The following is a 21,872-nucleotide window of genomic DNA, read 5'->3' on the forward strand; positions in this document are numbered from 1 at the left end:
GTACCCAGGCCCCTTTCCGTACGACCTTTTCAAAATGTGGGCGCCGCCATCTTTTTTTGTTTTAATTGTCAGGCTAAGGTTCCCCGTTGGGTGCCGCCATTGCACTCCCATCGCTCTCGCGTGACATATCGCGAGAAGAGGCTTGGACTGCAGAAGCGGACAGGCTGCCTTGTAGAACTTTTGAGAAGCGCGGCGACGGTGGCGGAGGAGGGTCATGATCTCCGGGTTGACGACCGCCCGGCGAGGGCTGCTGGGGTAAGCTGAGATGAAGGGGCTAAGCAGGTCTTGGGGTGGGAGGAAGAAAGGACAGAGCTAAATGTTAGGAAGCCCTTCCTGATGGTAAGAGCTGTTAATGCAGAGTCCTTCCTGAAAGCCCTTCTCTGCAGGTTTTGAAGTAGAGGCCGACTGGCCATCTGTCGGGAGTGCTTTGATGGTGCTTTCTCTACGTAAAGGCAGAATCGGGTTGGACTAGATGGCCCATGTGATCTCTTCCAAGCCTTATGATTCTAGGAAAGGAATTATTTTTTGACACTTAGGTATAATTGTGGAAGGGATTTTCCTTTACGGGATGAACCAGAAACAGATAAAAAGTTGGGTTGTTGTATGTCTTTCGGGCTGTGTGGCCATGTTCCAGAAGTATTCTCTCCTGACGTTTCGCCCACATCTATGGCAGGCAACCTCTGAGGATGCCTGCCATAGATGTGGGCGAAACGTCAGGAGAGAATACTTCTGGAACATGGCCACACAGCCCGAAAGACATACAACAACCCTGTGATCCCGGCCATGAAAGCCTTCGACAACACAGATAAAAAGTTGCAGACTAACCCAACCAGAGAAGTCAGCCATAGCAGAGTATTTGGTGAACAAGTCTGGACTCAGCATATTATTATTAAATGTCGCAAATAATAAATAAATAATAATATTATTGGCGAGCACAGAAAGGCTGGACCACTCTCACAACCACCATGTCAGACGACACAGAGAAGCCACTGAAATCCACAAGAAGCAGATGGAGAATCTCAATAGAAAGGAGGAAAACATGAACATGAACACAATCTGGCCCCTAGTATTTTTATTATTTATTTATTTCCAATATTTATATCCCGCCTGTGGTGAAGTGAAAATTTTGGTTTACAGTTGTTATGTTTAATTATAGGTATATGTTTGGAATGGGTAAGTATTAGAGTTATCAGTGCGTGATGGATGGTAGGCAGTTAAGCATTCTGAGGCAGGTTGCCATAGAAACGTAGGCGGAGCCAACTGCCATTTGGTAAGAGAGAGCAGATTTTGAAAAGAGAGTCAGTCTGTGATCAGGGAATCACAGGGAAGACTGGTTTTAAGGTAGTGAGAACCAGGGAAGTTCAGATCTCTAGTTTGTGTCGGTTTAAATAAGTCAAGTGACTTGAGTTAGCAGTGGAGTCTGAGTAATAAAGGGAAAGAAATCCCAGTTGGATCTGTAGTGAGCAGTTAAATTAAGAACATCGGTTGGAAGGAAAAAAGTTTAAACTGCTCAAGGGAAGAAATAATCCTTTTGAGAGTTGTATCATCACATGTTATCATTGTAACTGTTGAAGAAGTGTACCTCTAAGTGAGAAGCAACATTGAAACCGCTAAGCTTATGTACCTGAATAAACTTGTTACTGTTTTCCAACATCCAAACCTCTGTTAAATACATTGTAAGCCAAGTTGTTAAGTGGAGGGCCGGTTCACGGTCCCTCAGACTGTTGGGGGGCCGGACTATGATGAAATGGCCCAACATAAGGACTGTTGTTGTGTGCCTTCAAGTCGTTTCAGACTTAGGTCAACCCTAAGTCTAACGTTTAGGACAGGTGCCAGGTCAGTGACGTTGGAGGGATGCATCCGACTCACGGGCCTTAGTTTGGGGACCCTTGATTGAGACAATCTCATAAGACCATAGGTAAGCAAAGAGACCTCCAACGACCATCTAGATGGCCTCATAACACCATAGGTAAGGAAAAGGACCCTCAAAGGCCATCTAGATGATCTCATAAGGCCATCAGAAGACCATAGATAAGGAAAGGGACCCTCAAAGACCATCTAGATGGTTTCATAAGACCATAGGTAAGGAAAGAGACCTCCAAAGACCATCTAGATGGTCTCAGAAGAACATTGATAAGGAAAGGAACCCTCAAAGGCCATCTAGATGATCTCATAAAACCATAGGTAAGGAAAGGGACCGTCAAAGACCATCTAGATGGTTTCATAAGACCATAGGTAAGGAAAGGGGCCCCCAAAGGCCATCTAGATGGTCTCATAGGACTATAGGTAAGGAAAGGGGCCCCCAAAGGCCATCTAGATGGTCTCATAGGACCATAGGTAAGGAAAGTGACCTTCATAAGCCATATAGATGGTCTCATAAGGCCGTAGCTAAGCAATGAGACCTTCAAAGACCAGATAGACCTAGGTCAACCCTAAGTCTAAAGTTTAGGACAGGGGCCAGGTGAATGACCTTGGAGGGCCGCATCCGGCCCATGGGCCTTAGATTGGGGACCCCCGCTTTAAAGTAAAAGTAAACATCTCCCTGCGTCTTTGGTGGTTGCATCGCCCCACCACCCTTCTCACCCGAAGGGACACAGGGCGGCTTACAACAATGGCAACAATTTGATGCCTACACAAAATCAGTATCAAACAATACATAAAATCAATTAAAACTATTAAATACAATATAAAATTAAAATATATAAATTTAAATTTATTTTAAAAAACTCTAAAATCAGGACAGTAAATAAAAAAACAACACTCAAAAGACGGGAATTCCAGAAAGGAGAGAATCAGGGCCAGCTAACATCTTCCAACCAAGGATTCCCCCAGGCAGGAAGCCAGGCTTTGAAGCTGCAAGGCCATTCAACGCTAATCAAGAAATTGCGACTTTCACACAGGTCTCCAACTGACAAAGAGTTCTTTCTCCCCCCTGGACAGATATATAAACCTTCCTTGCTTAGTTGTTCCAATAAGCCTCACAACCTCTGAGGATGCCTGCCGTAGATGTGGGTGAAACGTCAGGAGATAATGCTTCTGGAACATGGCCATAAAGCCCGGAAAACATACAACAATCCAGATAGAAAGTTGCCTAGTTGTATTAATTTTGGTTCTTACAAGTCGCAAATCCAGGGGGAAAGAAAAGGAGGTGAGACCATGTGAAAGGTTGAAAGTCCTTTGGGCGATGTTACCACCAGTCAGTAGAATGAATGATCTAGTCCTGCCAACTAATGAAAACCACGTCTCCTATTAGCAGCTGCGGTGTTGCCCTTTCTCGGAGTATCCAGACAGGTTTCCAGAGACTGCAGGAATTAGCAGAGGATTCGGTTGTGGAGACAGAGGCCACAAACAAGAGTGACTTCAGGTAAAGTGCCAAATGGAGTACTGGGATTTATTTATTTATCGTGTCAGAAGCAAATTGAGAATACAGTTACCGTGTTTCACTGAAAATAAGACAGTGTCTTATATTAATTTTTGCTCCCAAAGATGCTCTAGGTCTTATTTTCAGGGTATGTCTTATTTTTCCATGAAGAAGATTTCACATTTATTGTTGAACAAAAAAATGAACATTTATTATATACTGTACAGTAGTTGTCATCATAAACCAGCATAACCAGACAAACTGTGAATCCTATCAAGGATTTATTGTTACTACCAATATTTCCATGTACAACACTTGGATGCCCCGGTGGCGAAGTGCGTTACAGCGCTGAGCTGCTGAACTTGCAGACCGAAAGGTCCCAGGTTCAAATCCCAGGAGCGGCTTGAGCGCCAGCTGTTAGCTCCAGCTCCTGCCAACCTAGCAGTTCGAAAACATGCCAATGTGAGTAGATTAATAGATACTGCTCCGGCGGGAAGGTAACGGCGCTCCATGCAGTCGTGTCGGCCACATGACCTTGGAGATCGGCTTAGAAATGGAGATGAGCATCAACCCCCAGAGTCAGACATGACTGGACTTAACGTCAGGGGAAACCTTTACCTTTACCTACAACACTTTATGGTATGTACATTTACCAATCCTGCATGCTCCGGTGTTCTGTTCGGCGGGCATGCTTCCAAACAAAAACTTTGCTAGGTCTTACTTTCGGGGGAGGCCTTATATTTAGCAATTCAGCAAAACCTCTACTAGGTCATATTTTCTAGGGATGTCTTATTTTAGGGGAAACAGGGTATAATGTACAGAAAAACCACAAAGTTAAAAACTTTGCTGGCTCTGTGTCTTGTGGTGCCAGAGCGCAGTCTGTTCAGCGCCTTCCAAGTCGTCTAGTCTTCTGTGTTCCCAGGAGGGAGTTTCTCATCCGGTCTCAGCCACTGATTGAGCTTCTGGATTTTAGCTGCCACTTTTGGACTCTCACTTGCTGAGGAGTTCATGCAGGTATCTGTATAGATCTTAGGAAGCTGATTCTTGATTGAAGGCAGGTCATAACATTACCGTGTATTGAACTGCTTTTTCTGTCGATTTGTTGTAAAACATGTTTTGGTGCTTAATTTGTAAAATCATGATGTAATTTGATGTTTAATAGGCTTTTCCTTAATCCCTCCTTATTACCCAACATTTACACTTATCCAACGTTCCGCTGGCCCGTTTATGTTGAATAAGTGAGACTCTACTGTACATTTCATGAGCATAAGGGTAGCTTTTTGAAATCCATAGATGGAATAATGTTGGCAGCATATTCAAATAAATAATGAAGTAGAAAGCTGGATTTTAAAATTAGAAAAGAAAGTAATATCAAATATTTATAATATATTACTTTCCTGGTGGACTGAAATGGAACAGGTTAAAAATTGTATGATAAAATGGGCCCAAAATTTAAGAAGACCAGTTCAAATGAAAGAATGGGAACAAATGTGGAACAAAAAATTAAAATATACATATGCAATGGATTTGAAAGAGAATTGGATAAAAATGTTCCACAGATGGTATACTACACCGAAACAATTAGCTAAAATGTATAATACAGTTTCTGATAAGTGCTGGAAATGTAAAGAACAAGTTGGTTCCTTCTATCACATGTGGTGGACTTGCAAAGAAGCAACAAAATTTTGGATGAAGATTCATGAAGAATCACAAAAGATTTTAAAAAGAACATTTATAAGAAAACCAGAGTATTATCTATTAGGATTTACAGATTTAGACTTGCAATTGACGGAACAAGAAGATAAACTTTTTACTTATATTACAACTTCCGCTAGAATTGTTTTCACTAGAGAATGGAAACAGCAATCAGCCCCACCAATTGAGGAGTGGGTGGAGAAGATAAGAGAAATAAAGGATATGGACGAATTGACTTTTTTGTTGAAGAAAAATACAGGCAAGATAATGAAAAGAACGAATTGGGATCATCTTCAGGTCTATCTGGATAATTTGAGAAAATGAAGATTACGGGAGACAATTTTGCTATTTTTTTTTCTTAGCAAGAAAAAATATTATTGAATAATAAGAAAATATTATCCAAGAAGATGGAATGGAAGTCATTTTCTTTTTTGTTCTTTGTTTTTTTGTGTTGGTAGATTTTTGTAGATGGTAGACTTTTACCTTTCTCTCTTTTCTCTACTTTTCTATACCTTGGTTGTTCTCACTCTTTCGGTGTAATATAAAAAAATTAATAAAATTCTTTATTAAAAAAAGAAAAAAAAGAAAGAAAGCCGGACCTTCATCCTGTAGGCTTCTTAAGAAACCATCTTACGAATTGGGTTTTCCATTTCTTGCCATTCTTCTTTTTCCAGCTTTTTCCCCCCAGCACCAGGAAGAGAGAGCTCTTTGAGATGGGCTGGAAAGAAGTTTGAAGAGATCCCAATAGCTCATATCAAAGCTACATATAACAAGTAAGAGACATTCCGTTATGTGAGTATAACAAGTCAGGGCCATTCTGCGCCCGAGGTGGATCTGTCCCATCTGTTGGAGAGACCAAGGCCCCTTTTTTATTTCGTGTCAAAAGCATTGCATAATAAATAAGTTTAAAAGTGATAAAATAAAGGAATCACAAACAGCTAAATAGTTTTGGAGCAAAAGCGGGCAACAGCAACCGCATTGTCTGTAGCTTTAAACAACTCCTCCTCCGTACATGAGGCAGGGCATGGTGGGCAAGCAGACATATGAGGAGTTGTTTGTTCAGCTCCACAGTCACACAAGGTGGAGGATTCCTCCAGGTTGTGCCATCTTGCCAGGTTGTCTTTTGATTCTATTTTTATATTGCTGCTGCAGTTCCCCCACCTATGAAGTTGACTGAATTGGTTGTTTGATATTATTACTGTTATATTAACTTTTGTTTTATTACCTTATTGTGTTTTAACTTGTGTATATTGTGCTAATGTATTTATGTTGCTACTTTTGTGAACTATGTTGACCGGGCTTTGCCCCATGTGAGCTGCCCTGAGTCCCCGCGGGGAGATGGTGGCGGAGTATAAATAAAGTTGTTGTTGTTGTTGATCTGCCCACTCCGCTTCTCAGTCTGTTTAGGGACTTCCAAGTTGCCCATTCCTGGTTTGCCCCTGGAGACAGACCCTCATGGGGGGCCATCCAGTTGGAATTGCCTGGTTTAGCTGCCCAGAGGGACACCCTTGCTGTTGCTGGAGGGACATCAAAAGGAGTGGTGGTTCTCATGAAGCCCTTCCTTGATTTGAATCTACTGGGAGGAGGCTGATAGTCATGCAGTGGGTGGCTTTCACAATGTTCAACATTTTTTCTCTCACCGTTAGCGGCAACTTCCCGTCGCACGTCAGGAGGGGCAATGCCAGCTAACTTGTAGAGTTTATCAACAGGTGTAGGTTTAAGGAATCCCGTGATGATTCTGCATGTTTCATTCAGTGCTATGTCCACCTGCTTTGCATGGGCAGACTTGTGCCAAACAGGACAGGCATACTCTGCAGTTGAGAAAGACAAGGCCAGGGCTGATGTTCTTATTACTTGTGGGTCTGCTCCCCATGCGCTGCCAGTCAGTTTCCGCAGGATGTTATTGCGTGCAGCTACTTTGTGCTTGGTGTTCATGCAGTGTTTCCTATATGTTAGTGTTCGGTCTAAGGTGACACCAAGGTATTTAGGATGGAAACAGTGTTCGAGCTCTTGGCCTTCCCAAGTAACTTTCAGTTTCCTGTTGGCTTCGCGGTTACGTAGGTGGAAAGCACACACTTGTGTCTTGGCAGGGTTAGGCTTCAGGTGGTTCTCTTTGTAGTAGCTGGAGAGATCTTTCAAGGCATTAGTGAGCTGGTTTTCAACTGTTTCAAAATATTTTGCTTGTGTTGTAAGGCCAAGGTCATCAGCATATATAAAGCTCTTTGTGAGTGGTGGTTGTGGCTGATCGTTCCTGAAGATGTTAAACAAGGTCGGTGCAAGAACGCTGCCTTGGGGTAAACCATTCTTTTGCCTCCTCCATCTACTTTTCCTGCCCTGAAACTCCACATAGAAGCGGCGGTTTTCCAGGAGGGTCTGGACAGTTTTTGTAAAGTCAAAGTCCTGGGTAATATGGTAGACTTTATGCAGCATAAAGTCCCCTTCCACATTGCCATATAAAATCCAGATTATCTACTTTAAACTGGATTATAGAGCAGTGTAGACGCAGATATTCCAGCTCATAGCAGATAATGCGAATTATCTGCTTTGATAACCTGAGGGGCTTTGGTCTTAATATGTTGGCGATAGCAATCTTCTCAAGCCTCCTGAAACTCTGCTACCCAATACGCTATGATCCTAACAGGTCACAATCTAATAGCCTAATATAATATCGAACAGTCGGTCATGGCCTTATAGGGCAAGAGAGAGAGAGAGGACTGAGATAATGGGGCTTTATTTGCATTTTTCTGTTCTGCTGATAAAATGAAAACAACGACGATATTTGATTACTTTGTCTCCCAGAATTTGGAAAGAACTAGCTACAAAAATATCTCATTACTTATAATTAATTTTGTGAAATGTAGCATAACAGGGCCTGTTTTAAAAGTAACAATTTTTTTGTTACTGGTAAGAAAAGGAAAAATAATGCCACTTGAAAACTGGAACAGTAACAGGAACTGGCTAGGTTGCTGTGAGTTTTCTGGGCTGTCTGGCCATGTTCCAGAGGCATTCTCTCCTGACGTTTCGCCTACATCTATGGCAGGCATCCTCAGAGGTTGTGAGGTCTGTTGGAAACTAGGCAAGTGGGGTTTATATATCTGTGGAATGATGTCCAAGGTGGGAGAAAGAACTCTTGTCTGCTTGAGGCAAGTGTGAATGTTGCCATTGGCCACCTTGATTGTGCCTGGTTGTTGGTTAATATTATTAATAATTATTATATCCGTGTTTTATATTCCTGTTTTTATCTACTTTATATTGTTGTTTGTATATCATGTTTTTTGTTTGCCTTATTTTAATTGTATTGATATGGCCTTGCCCTATGTAAGCCACCCTGATGGTGGCAGGATATAAAAATAAAGTTATTATTTTATTATGACACAGCAAACAAGATAGATATGCTGGATTTCATATCACAAAATCACAAGTCAAACACTTCCCAAGCGTTTAGGACTGTGTGATGTATTTTCGGATGATGCGTGCAGATCCCAGTAGGGTGGCTTTTTGCAGTTGGCAGATCGTAATTTTGTCAATGTCTATTGTTTCCAAATGCCGGCTGAGATCTTTTGGCACGGCACCCAGTGTGCCCATCACCACCGGGACCACCTACACTGGTTTCTGCCAGAGTCTTTGAAGTTCAATCTTGAGGTCCTGATAGCGGCTGAGTTTTTCCTGTTGTTTTTCGTCAATGCGACTGTCATCTGGGATGGCAACATCAATGATCCAAACCTTTTTTTTTTCCACAACTGTGATGTCTGGTGTGTTGTGTTCCAGAACTTTGTCAGTCTGGAAGTCCCACAGTATCTTTGCGTGCTCATTTTCCAATACTTTTGCAGGTTTGTGATCCCACCAGTTCTTTGCTGCTGGGAGGTGGTACTTGAGGCATAAGTTCCAATGAATCATTTGGGCCACATAGTTGTGCCTCTGTTTGTAGTCTGTCTGTGCGATTTTCTTACAGCAGCTGAGGAGATGATCAATGGTTTCGTCAGTGTCCTTGCACAGTCTGCATTTTGGGTCATCAGCAGATTTTTCAATCTTGGCCTTAATTGCCTTTGTTCTGATGGCTTGCTCCTGGGCTGCAAGGATCAGGCCTTCTGTCTCCTTCTTCAGGGTCCCATTTCTGAGCCAGAGCCAGGTCTTCTCCTTGTCAGCTTTTTCTTCCATTTTGTCAAGGAACTTTCCATGCAATGTTTTGTTGTGCCAGCTGTCAGCTCTAGCTTGTAGTGCAGTTTTCTTGTACTGATTTTTTGTCTGCTGTGCTATTATTATTATTATTGATTTGTATTAAATGGCCTTTCAGCTTCAAAGCCTGGGTGTTGCTGCCTGGGGGAATCCTTTGTTGGGAGATGTCAGCTTGCCCTGATTGATTCATGTCTGGCTACCGTTATTAAAAAAAATTCTAAAATCAGGACAGTAAATAATGAACAACACTCAGAAAACGGGAATTCCAGACAGGAAACAATCAGTGGTTCCAGCCATGAAAGCCTTTGACAACACATAGTAACTGGCTACTTTGGAGCTTTGATACTCATAGTTGTAAAGGTAAATATTGTGCAACCCTAAATGTTTTGCAGCCTAAAGAGCAACAATAAAACCAACTGCAAAAGGAAAGGGAAACAAACAACAGCAGGAGTGCCTTTAGTCGCACTGAGTCCATTTCCATCCATTGTGTTTCCATTGATCATCTTTTTGCCTCCCTGCCAGCTGCCATGGTAGTTTCATTAAAACATCACAGAAATGGGTTTCTAGGGAGCTGAGTGTCACCAGAAAGTGTCATATAACTTTTCTAATGTGATGTCACTTTTCTTCTTTTGTGTGTGTGTGTCTCCCTCTCTCTTTTTGGTGGCGTCTACAGCACTCACATCCAGGTTCTCTCACCTGAGAGAGTCCCTCTGGCTCTATCTACCTGCGGCACCGAAGGCTTCAAGAACGCCAAGAAGGCTACAGCCATCGCAGCTCAGACTACTGGAATTGCCGCAGCAACTGTAAGTGACACCTGCAAAGAAAGCCAGCATTTGCTGCAAACTCATGATTAAAGATTCCAGGGTGTTTATTTGTTTATTTATTTCAAACATTTATATTCCACCCTTGTCACCCCAAAGGAGACTCAGGGCAGATTGCAGAACACGTACAGTAGAGTCTCACTCATCCAATGTAAACGGGCTGGCAGAACGTTGGATAAGCGAATATGTTGGATAATAAGGAGAGCTTAAGGAAAAGCCTATTAAACATCAAATTAGGTTATGATTTTACAAATTAAGCACCAAAACATCATGTTATGCAACAAATTTGACAGAAAAAGTAATTCAATATACAGTGATGCTATGTAGTAATTACTGTATTTACGAATTTAGCACCAAAATATCACAATGTATTGTAAACATTAACTACAAAAATGTGTTTGATAATCCAGAACGTTGGATAAGCGAGTGTTGGATAAGTGAGACTCTACTGTATATGGCAAACATGTCAAAGAGCCCTGATCACAGACTTCCTCCTTTCTTTTGGTACGGTAGAGTCTCACTTATCTGACATAAACGGGCTGGCAGAATGTTGGATAAGTGAAAATGTTGGATAATAAGGAGGGATTAAGGAAAAGCCTATTAAACATCAAATTATGTTAGGTAAAGGTAAAGGTTTCCCCTGACGTTAAGTCCAGTCGTGACCGAGTCTGGGGGTTGGTGCTCCTCTCCATTTCTAAGCCCAAGAGCCGGCGTTGTCTGTAGACACCTCCAAGGTCATGTGGCCATTGGCATGACTGCATGGAGCGCCGTTACCTTCCCGCCGGAGCGGTACCTATTGATCTACTCACATTTGCATGTTTTCGAACTGCTAGGTTGACAGAAGCTGGGGCTAACAGTGGGCGCTTGCTCCGCTCCCCGGATTCGAACCTGCAACCTTTCAGTCCACAAGTTCAGCAGCTCAGCGCTTTAACCCACTGCGCCACTGGGGGCTCCCACTGAGGTCAAATACTGCTGTTTAATCTACAGCAACTGCTGTATTTTATTGTTTTTACCAAGGGGTACTGTGAATTTAAGATGTTGTGTTGACTGGGTTGTTGTGTGTATGGCCATGTTCCAGAAGCATTCTCTCCTGATCTTTCGCCCACATCTATGGCAGGCATCCTCAGAGGTTGTGAGGTATATTGGAAAAAAACTTAAGTAAGGGACGTTTATATATATGTGGAAGGTCCAGGGCGGGAGAAGGAACTCAACTAGACGGTCACCCCTTCCCACAGCTGCGCATCGTCGCCAAAACGTTGCGTTGAGGACGCAAGCGGCAGAGTTTTGTGGGGAAGGAGTTGCCAAGCTCATTCATCGCTATGATAGATTTGAATGGCGACTATGTTGAGAAGTGGTATTTGGGTGTGGCTTTCAACTACATATGGTAAATGTTTTCTCCTATACTTTGTTCATTTTTAATTCCAAAACATAATCTACTTTCTGGATAACCCTCCTATATTACATTATAAAAGTTTGTCTGTTTTTCATATGTATGGATACTTTTGGGGTCAGGTCTGGTAACCTGACGTCAAAAAAGACAGCGTCGAGGTAGAAAAGGACAAATAGATTCAGAGATAAGAACACTGTTCCTGGAGGAAAAATGACTAAAAGGAGGGAAAATGAGAAAGACAAATGTAATAAATGGTGGGGAGATTCAAGTTTTTTCATAGGTAAGTACATACTCAGCCCAATTATAGTCCAATCCACAGATTTGCTACTGGATGTACATGGTGATGGGCTCTAATTTGTATAGTTCTGCAGGGCCATTGGGCAAATTCGTGGAATCTCAGGATAATAGTGGCTATTAGTTATGATGGATGTATATATTATCAAAGCAGTACTTACTCGAAGCCGCCTGCCTCTGAATTCCAGTTGCTGGGAAACAAGAATGGAAGTCTGTGGTTGCATTGGTTTGTGAATTCCTTCAGGCTGCTGTGTTTCAACAAACATTCACAATAGGCACATGCAAAATGAAGCAACCAGGTCCGATAAACCTTTCATAAGTAAACAAAACATTGCAGAGGTCACAAAACATTGCACACAGAAGCTTCCAAAATGCATCAAGAGACCAACCTCCATTTTTGTTTTGTTTTATTATGGTTTCTGTTTTTGCTGGCCTAATGTACAGATCTGTGGTCTGCAGGGCCATAAAATGGCTTTATCAAAAGGACAAAGGCTTCTATAATTGAGATATGCCCATATATTAAAGAGGAAAAGTAGCCAGTGGAATGGATCTATGGTTTGGCTCCCAGAACTTGAAGAAATATTGCTATACAGTAGAGTCTCACTTATCCAATGTCTGCTTATCCAACGTTCTGGATTATCCAAAGCAGTCTGCCTCCCACCCCAATCCACAGCTGATTCTCTAGACAGCAAGAATTGAACTTTTCATGGATTCAATTTCCAACAGTGTTGCTACTGTAGGTTCATTTTATGCAATTCTATCTTTATTTCTAGTCAGTTTGTTAGTAGCCAATGTTTTCGGAGTCAATGTTTTCAATATATTGTGATGGTTGGTGTTAAATTCGTAAATACAGTAATTACTACAGTAGAGTCTCACTTATCCAACATAAACGGGCCGGCAGAATGTTGGATAAGCGAATATGTTGGATAATAAGGAGAGATTAAGAAGAAGCCTATTAAACATCAAATTAGGTTATGATTTTACAAATTAAGCACCAGAACATCATGTCTAACAACAAATTTGGCAGAAAAAGTAGTTCAATTATTGTATTTACGAATTTAGCACCAAAATATCACGATGTATTGAAAACATTGACTACAAAAATGCGTTGGATAAACCAGAATGTTGGATAAGTGAATGTTGGATAAGTGAGACTGTACTGTACATAATGTTACCATGTTTTGGACTGCTTTTTCTGTCGATTAGTTGTAAAACATGATGTTTTTGGTGCTTAATTTGTAAGATCATAACGTAATTTGATGTTAAATAGGCTTTTCCTTAATCCCTCCTTATTATCCAACATTTTCACTTATCCAATGTTCTGCCGGCCCGTTTATGTTGGATAAATGAGACTCAACTGTACCAAAAGAAAGGTGTAAGTCTGCTTGAAGCAGCCACTAGATGGCAAACTTAGCATGGCAGAGTCATAGAAATCGTCATTCTTTCAACATCAAATAGGTTTAATAGAAGACTAAGAGCAACAGGAACCCTACAACAGGGTGTTTTAATTTTTCTAAATGTAGCAAGCCTTTTAGCGTGCATTATTATTGTTATTAATGGTGATGCTGGGTGAATCTGCAGTGACCATCCATGGTCTCCGGCTTCACCTTCTGTTCTTTCTCCTTTCCCCCCAAAACTTCTCATAGCGATATGAATGGCTTTGCACCTAAATGGACAAAATGGTTTCTTTTCTCTCTTCCTTCCCAGAAAGCCTGCGCAAAAGGTGTGTCGCACGTCCGGGTTGTGGTGAAAGGCCTGGGACCGGGACGAATGGTACGGTTTCCTTTTTCATCATCACCTGAGCACCATTAATGCAAACAGCACTTTGCCATTTCACACTCAACAGCTGGGAGGGAAAAATCTGGGGAGTATAGCTCCTGCCCCAAATACCATGCCTTAGATCAGGGGTCCTCAAACTTTTTAAGCCGAGGGCCGGTCCACAATCCTTCAGACTGTTGAGGGGCCGGATTATCATTTGAAAAAAAAAATCTCAATTACCCTTGTTGTCTTATATGTGTTTTATTGTATCGAGAAATGAGAATTTTTGTTGTTGTAAGAAATGTATGGAGTTGCTCGGAAACCTCTCAATAAAAATTAATTATAAAAAAGAAAAAAAATACAAACAAATTCTGATGCACACTGCACATGTCTTATTTGTAGTGCAAAAACAACAACAACAAGAACAATGAAAGAACAATACAATATTTAAAAATAAAAATAATTTTAACCAACATACATTTATCAGGATTCCAATGGGAAGTGTGCTTCTGGCCAATGAGATAGTCAAGTTAATTAGGGTTGTTGTTGTTGTTGTTGTTGTTGTTGTTGTGTGCCTTCAAGTCATTTCAGACTTTGGGCGAGCCTAAGTCTAAAATGTATTTATTTATTATTTATTTATTTACTACATTTGTATCACACCCTTCTCACCCCAAAGGGGACTCAGAGTGGCTTACAAATTATATGTACATACAATATATTATATTGTTAGCATAGCACAATATTAGCATTATACAGTAGAGTCTCACTTATCCAACATAAACAGGCCAGCAGAATGTTGGATAAGCGAATATGTTGGATAATAAGGAGGGATTAAGGAAAAGTCTATTAAACATCAAATTAGGTTATAATTTTACAAATTAAGCACCAAAACATCATGTTATACAACAAATTTAACAGAAAAAGTAGTTCAATATGCAGTAATGCAAGTAGTAATTACTGTATTTTCAAATTTAGCACCAAAATATCACAATGTATTGAAAACATTGACTACAAAAATGCATTGGATAATCCAGAACATTGGATAAGCGAGTGTTGGATAAGTGAGACTCTACTGTACAATATTTTAAAATAAAAATAATTTTAACCAACATACATTTATCAGGATTTCAATGGGAAGTGTGCTTCTGCTTCTGGCCAATGAGATAGTCAAGTTAATTAGGGTTGTTGTTGTTGTTGTTGTGTGCCTTCAAGTCATTTCAGACTTTGGGCGAGCCTAAGTCTAAAATGTATTTATTTATTTACTGCATTTATTTACTACATTTGTATCACACCCTTCTCACCCCAAAGGGGACTCAGAGTGGCTTACAAATTATATGTACATACAATATATTATATTATTAGCGTAGCACAATATTAGCATTATATATTACTATATTGAACTATACCACTATACTATATTATTAGTAATATTATATGTAATATAGAATATATAATTAATATTATTATTAGTGTTATATTGTATTACATTATAATATTATTATCAATATTATATGTATAAAACTGAGGGCGGGGGCCAGGTAAATGACCTCGGAGGGCCGCATCCGGCCCCCGAGCCTTAGTTTGGGACCCCTGCCTTAGATGTTGTTGAGGTGTAAGGAAAAGGGACAGGGAGCATCACATGGAGGAATTAGTGGTAATTCCATTGATAAGTAGTCCCACCAGATACTCCGCCCGTTTACAATTCGTTATCAGTTACTGCACTTTATCACTGCTCCTCACCTTTTAGGTTTTTAATGTTTTTATTGCGACTGCTCCTCCGCCCCCCTCCCTGATCGTTCTTCGACCACCCAGGAGCCCTATTCAGAGTTCTACACAATTTTACCCTCTGACTGTTCAGTTATTATTGTCCAGGTTTTAAATTAATGATGTGTTTTAGTTTGTCTTATGTTGTTACAATGTTATTAATTTTATTGATCTGTGTTTTTAACTTGTGTTGTTGGGCTTGTCCCCATGTGAGCCCCCCGAGTCACTTCGGGGAGATGGAGGTGGGATAAAAAAATAAAGTTATTGTATTATTATTAATAAGCAACTGCATGTTCAGGTTGGAGGTGAAGGCAGTTCCCAAGTTACGAACAAGATAGGTCCTGTAGGTTTATTCTTGAGTTGAATTTGTATGCACGTCGGAACAGGGACATTTTTTAAGTATAACTTCAGACTATAGAGTCTGACAGTAGAGTCTCATTTATCTAACACTCGCTTATCCAACATTCTGGATTATCCAACGCATTTTTGTAGTCAATGTTTTCAATACATCATGATATTTTGGTGCTAAATTCGTAAATACAGTAATTACTACATAGCATTACTGTGTATTGAACTACTTTTTCTGTCAAATTTGTTTTATAACATGATGTTTTGGTGTTTAATTTGTAAAATCATAACCTAATTTGATGTTTAATAGGCTTTTCCTTAATCTCTCCTTATTACCCAACATATTCGCTTATCCAATATTCTGCCGGCCCGTTTATGTTGGATAAGTGAGACTCTACTGTATATATAAATGTAATGTTCGCTTTACTATGGAGTAAACAACAAAACCACTGAACCAAATCACACCAAATTTGGCCACAAAAGACATAGTCATCCAAAATATGTCTTTCAATAAAAAAAAACCTAGAAAAATATTCCAAATTACAAAGGATGATGAAGAGCCTTTCTCCCTCTAACTGCCAGTTAGAAAGGTACGCCCTGCTGCCTTTAGCCCCCCCCCCCCCCCCCGCTGCCTTTAGGCCCCGCCCCCTTCGTATCCTAGCAACTTCCTCAGCCAAAATGGCACCCAGGGCACAGGCAGAGTGCACTTAGGCCGGATCCACACTGCCTATAAAATACAGATTATCTGATTTAAACTGGATTATATAGCCGTGTAGACTCAAGGTCCTTCTGCACAGCTATATTACCCATTTATAATCTTATATTATCTGCTTTGAACTGGATTATCTTGAGCCCACACTGCCATATAATCCACTTCAGTGTGCATTTTATACAGCTGTGTAGAAGGGGCCTCATATAATCCACTTCTAAGCAGCTAATATAAGATTATAAAGACGTAATAATTACTGTGGTATAATAATACAGAACAATATAATCTCTAAAATAGTTGCTCTAAAGTAAATAAAGAGCAACACTCTGAAAGCAGGGAAATTGGGAATTCCAGAAAGGAAACAATCAGGGCCGGCTAACACTTCCCAACAGAGGATTCCCTCAGGAAGGAAGCAGCCAGGCTTTGAAGCTGCAAGGCCATTAAATACTAATCGAGGTGTCTAATTGCAGCATTCATACCTGCCACACCGAGACTATTAATTGCTATTCAAACTGTCGCTCCATCTCCCTGCCAAAGACCTTTGTTCATAAACGTCTTCCTCTGATCAAATCTCTGGCATTTTTCTAGCGCTTCCTTATGCATGTGTTAAAATACCTTCCCGCTTCTAAGCGCTACCTATTTACTCCCATTTTGCTTTCAAACTGCTAGGTGGGCTCAAGGCCAGGAGCTCACCCTGACCCAGGCTTCAAACTGTCAACCTCTTGATTGACAAGATTTACTGCAATTGGTAGTTTCACCTGCTGTGCTGAAACCTGGCCCTTTCTTTATTCGCTGCTAAATAAAATTCAGTCCGATTTTTGCCTTCCACATTTTTGCAGTTTCTCAAGTTGCTCCTGACATGAGTTCATGAAATGTCTAAGAATCATTGCATTTTCCAGTGATTCACTTTGGAAGGCAATAGGAAGCTGATTTGGCATTCATGCAGCATACCTTTCCAGAGAAAGAAACCTGCTTGTCAACTTTAGCGAGATCATTTGAGGCCCAGAAGCAGGCATGGCCTCGGGGGTCCTGATGGTTGAGGTTATTCTGTGCGCTTGAGACGGAATCTTAGCTTTAGAAAACACCTCGGGGGTCTCGGCAGCAAATCCACTGCTCCCCAGGAGGCAGTCAGGTGATGCCTGCTTAGCTTTCCTACTTTTTCAGGGGACAGGATGGGACTTTCTCATTGCTACAGCAGAGCGAAACTGTCAAACATACTCGCAGTATTTGTTCTGAGAAAAACCTACATAGATGACTGGTATCAGGGTCCCTCAGCCTCCAGAGATGAGGTGAAGCAAGACAGGGTTTATCTATTTACTAGCTTGGGCACCCAGCGATGCCCGGGTTATTTGAAAGGCATTGTTTGTTTTTTGGAAGTTAGGTAATATCATATGTGACGCTATGTCTTAGAAAAAAACTCAGTCTTTGCTTTTCTTTTTTATGAGTGCTTCCATGAGAAAATGCATAAGGATGTGGGTGAGCTACAATTCCCAAAAATCTTGGGTCAATCCTCCCAAAACTCCCCCAGGATTCACAGTTGGCCATGTTGGGACTGTTGCCAAGTTTGGTCCAGATCCATCACTTGCTGGGTTCAGTGTTCTCTGCACATGGATGAATTGTAACTACCATTGTTGGTGGGGTTCAGGGTGCTCTTAGATTGCCGGTGAACTATACATCCCAGTCCCTACAACTCCTATAAATCATGTTGAATTCTCCCCAAACCTCTCCAGTATGTTCAGTTGCTGATGAATTCCTGTTTTGCCATAGAAAAGAGTAGGATTGGGTTAAGAGAGAGGCAGTGGGCGGAGTCATGCAAATAGAGAGAGAAAGGAATACTGGGATATGCTCACTCTAACCTGCAATGTCCTGAGTAAGAGTGACTTGGTGGCTCCTCAGCACTGGGAACTTGAGCCTGTTTGTGGAGGCCAGAGGCTGTCTGTGTGAGCAGACACCCGTGCCACATACACACATACAGATTTTCACTTTTATTATGTGTATAGAAGATTTATCTTTCGTATATACTCAAATATAAGCCGGCCCGAATATAATCCGAGGCATCTGATTCTACCACAAAAACGCAGAAAATAAGCTTACTGCACTGAAAATAGCATTTTCCATATAGAAAACAAAATTTCTGCAGAAAATGGTATTTCTGCACAGATAATTCGGTTTCCTGGGCAAGAAATTTATTTTCTATGCAGAAATGTTGACAAACGCTGATAGTTTTAATGCAGCGAGGAGGAAATGATGTCCTTGCCAGCAACAATGAAATTCCTGAAGTTTTATGAAAAAGTACCTATGTAACTTTATATATTTATATTTATACTAGCTGTGCCCGGCCACGCGTTGCTGTGGCAAAGTATGGTGGTGTTGGTGAGAAATTGTTGCGGTAGTGGTGGTATTGAATGTCTGTTGTATGGTTGTCTTTATGTTTAGTATGCACACTGAAGTGGATTATATGGCAGTGTGGAGTTAAGATAATCACTGGATAATATAAGATTATAAATGGGTTATATAGCTGTGTGGAAGGGCCTTGAGTCTACACTGCCATATAATCCAGTTAAAATCTGATAATCTGTGGAAGAGGCCTAAGTGAGGCCTAACTGTTCCTGTCCCCTGGGCTGAGTAGGTTGCTTGGAGACCAAGTGGGCGGAGCTTAGCCTTCTAACTGGCAGCAATTGGATAAAAACTATTATTCCTCTCCCTGTAATTAGGACTTTGTTTTTCTTTTCTTTTTGTTGTATCAACCTAGAGCCGTGAATGATGGGTTGTGTTGTCAAATTTCGAGGTTGGGGGGCCTGTCGTTTTGTTGTTTTGTCCGCTGCCCTGATGGCATCACTCTTTTATATATATAGATGTATAACTATGCAGGGTTTTAATGTAAGCCTTCAATTTTAATGTAATTTTTAATCTAAATGGATTTTTAAATGTGATATAAATTGTTTTAATGTCTATGTTCATGTTGTAAGCCGCCCTGAGTCCCCTGAGGGGTGAGAAGGGTGGGGTAGAAATGATGTAATAAAAACAAATAAATAAATAAAAACTTGGGAAATCATTGACTCAAGTATAAGCCGAGGGTGGGAAATTTCAGAAATAAAAACAGATACCAATAAAATTACATTAATTGAGGCATCAGTAGGTTAAATGTGTTGTTGAAGGCTTTCATGGCCGGGATCACAGGGTTGTTGTATGTTTTCCGGGCTGTATGGCCATGTTCTAGAAGTATTCTTTCCTGACGTTTCGCCCACATCTATGGGAGGCATCCTCAGAGGTTGTGAGGCATGGAGAAACTAGGCAAGGAAGGTTAATATATATATGTGGAGTTATATATCTTCTCACACCCTGGACTCTCCACAGATATATATTAACCTTCCTTGCCTAGTTTCTCCATGCCTCACAACCTCAGAGGATGCCTGCCATAGATGTGGGCGAAACGTCAGGAGAGAATACTTCTAGAACATGTCCATACAGCCCGGAATACATACAACAACCCAGTAGGTTAAATATTTTTGAATATTTACATCAAGCTCAAATTTAAGATAAGCCTGTTTAATTCTGATCAAATCATTCTCATCTTCTTCCATGGAAATGTGCTCATGTATCCTTTTAATAATAATAGAGTAAAATAATACATGTAATAATAATAATATATACAGGAAAATAATACATGTAATAATAAATAGAGTAGAATAATAAATGTAATAATAATAAGATCAGATTGAAATAATAAATGTCTTAATAATAATAATAAAAATAGAGTAAAATAAATGTAATGGTAGCAACAATAATAGAGTACAATAATAAATGTAATAATAATAGAGTAAAATAATAAATGTAATAATACCAATAATAATAGAGAAAAATAATAAATGTACCATATATTCTCGAGTATAAGCTGATATATGGAATAATAATAAAAAAAAATACAGGACTATAATACATGAATAATAAATAGAGTAAAATAATGAGTGTAATAATAATAATAAGATCAGATTGAAATAATAAATGTAATAATAATAATAATAATAATAATAATAATAGTAAAATAAATGTAATATTAGCAACTATAATAGTGTAAAATAATAAATGTAATAATACCAATAATAATAGAGAAAAATAATAAATGTGCCATATATTCTCGAGTATAAGCTGACCCAAATATAAGCCAACCAGGATTCTCACCTGAGTATAAGCTGAGGGGGGCTTTTTTAATCCTAAAAAAAGGGCTGAAAAACTAGGCTTATACTCGAGTATATACAGTATTTATTTATTTATTTACAGTATTTATATTCTGCCCTTCTCACCCCATGGACTCGGGGTAGATCACAATGTACATGTACATGGCAAACATTCAGTGCCATTATACATACAGACAGAAACAGAGACAAAGACACAGAGACTATTTAACATTTTCCAGCTTCATGAGGGTGTGCTCAATTCTGGCCACAGGGGGAGCTCTGTGGCATCGAGTCCTTGATGAATTACTTCCTCATTCCTTTCTGCACCCTGCTGGGCGATTTTTAGGGTGTTGTAAATTAGTTAAATTAGCCTCCCCGCATAAGCAGTACCTAAATTTCCTATTGGATAGATGCAGCTATCTTTTGGGTTGCTTAGGTCAACAACAAAGTAAGTAGCCAGGCTTCAAAGCGGCTCTTTGATTGAGGGTGCTACTCCAGAAAACGGCCAGGCTTTCACTGCTATTCCACCTGGCCAACAAATGATTCCCATAAGCCACAGCAACGCGTGGCTGGGCAAAGCTAGTGTTTCTATATGCTTTGTTATCTCTATCTGGGGGGAAACCCAAAGTTTTTGTTTTCTCTTCTAGGCTGCCATCAAAGGACTCACCATGGGCGGTTTGGAGGTGATCTCCATCACAGACAACACCCCGATTCCGCACAATGGCTGCAGGCCTCGAAAGGTGCGAAGGCTGTGAGGTCGAAGCTTGCGTCGGGATGGCAAGACTGTTCCTCTGCTCTGCTTGCAGCTATCAAATGGGCTCAGGCCTTGGGTTTTGTCCATAGAAATACAATATAAATGTATAATGTTTTATCATGAAGTCTGTATGTTAAACTACCGTCTCTGTGTCTGTTTCTCAAGCTGGCACACTGATTCCCTTTTTTTCCTTTTCCCTTTTTTACCACTGCTGGGTTTTGTAATAGCAGCATTCAGACTATGGCTTGTTTTGTTTAAGCCACACATGGTATCAAACTTTGAACAAAATAGGCTTCTGGCACAATCAAGGGATGTAAAAAGTCAGTAATCATCCAAACAGCCAGGCACAGGCCTTGCCAAACAAATTTTCGACCCATTTGCAGTTGCCAGACTGAAAGAGGCTCCTTTTTCAATTGCGTTATTTTCACTGTTGCCTGGCAGAAGTTCGTTTTTATGAGCTGACTGTTGAAATCCTTGGTTTGTGCTCTTTCCGTCCTCGGTTGTAATCTGGAATCAGTCATATGGAAATGGTGAGTCTTCAGCAATCCTTTGCACAAAAGACAGCGGGTGGTTGGATCCATGGTTTGCTCCAATTGGAGAAAAGGGCTCTTGGTGGGATCTGCT

The 21,872-nt window shown here is 40.5% G+C and overlaps 1 protein-coding gene across 4 annotated transcripts; it reads left to right on the forward strand.

Moving 5' to 3' along the window:
- Positions 1-12: 12 nt before the first annotated feature.
- On the forward strand, positions 13-21,386 carry mrps11 (mitochondrial ribosomal protein S11). Of its 4 annotated transcripts, none has more exons than XM_003226548.4 (6): positions 23-255; positions 3,257-3,364; positions 5,731-5,829; positions 9,906-10,035; positions 13,445-13,510; positions 21,142-21,386. In XM_003226548.4, the coding sequence occupies exons 1-6, from the start codon at positions 215-217 to the stop codon at positions 21,247-21,249; spliced, it is 552 nt and encodes a 183-aa protein (XP_003226596.1). In that variant the 5' UTR covers positions 23-214; the 3' UTR covers positions 21,250-21,386. The 4 variants fall into 4 exon arrangements, with proteins under 4 accessions (XP_062819106.1, XP_008117608.1, XP_003226596.1 ...); XM_008119400.3 differs by having other exon boundaries at positions 24-255; positions 3,254-3,364; XM_062963036.1 differs by lacking the exon at positions 5,731-5,829 and having other exon boundaries at positions 13-255.
- Positions 21,387-21,872: the final 486 nt, after the last annotated feature.

The sequence above is a fragment of the Anolis carolinensis genome, unplaced genomic scaffold, assembly GCF_035594765.1.
Source record: "Anolis carolinensis isolate JA03-04 unplaced genomic scaffold, rAnoCar3.1.pri scaffold_11, whole genome shotgun sequence".
In the NCBI taxonomy this organism is placed as follows: domain Eukaryota; kingdom Metazoa; phylum Chordata; class Lepidosauria; order Squamata; family Dactyloidae; genus Anolis; species Anolis carolinensis.

Bases quoted from the DNA above. Each gene is read 5' to 3' on its own strand.
- mrps11 (XM_008119400.3), top strand. From the start codon at position 215: ATGATCTCCGGGTTGACGACCGCCCGGCGAGGGCTGCTGGG. The intron at 3,365-5,730 runs GTAAAGTGCCAA...TTCTTTTTCCAG, and splicing joins ACAAACAAGAGTGACTTCAG to CTTTTTCCCCCCAGCACCAG. The intron at 13,511-21,141 runs GTACGGTTTCCT...TTTCTCTTCTAG, and splicing joins GCCTGGGACCGGGACGAATG to GCTGCCATCAAAGGACTCAC.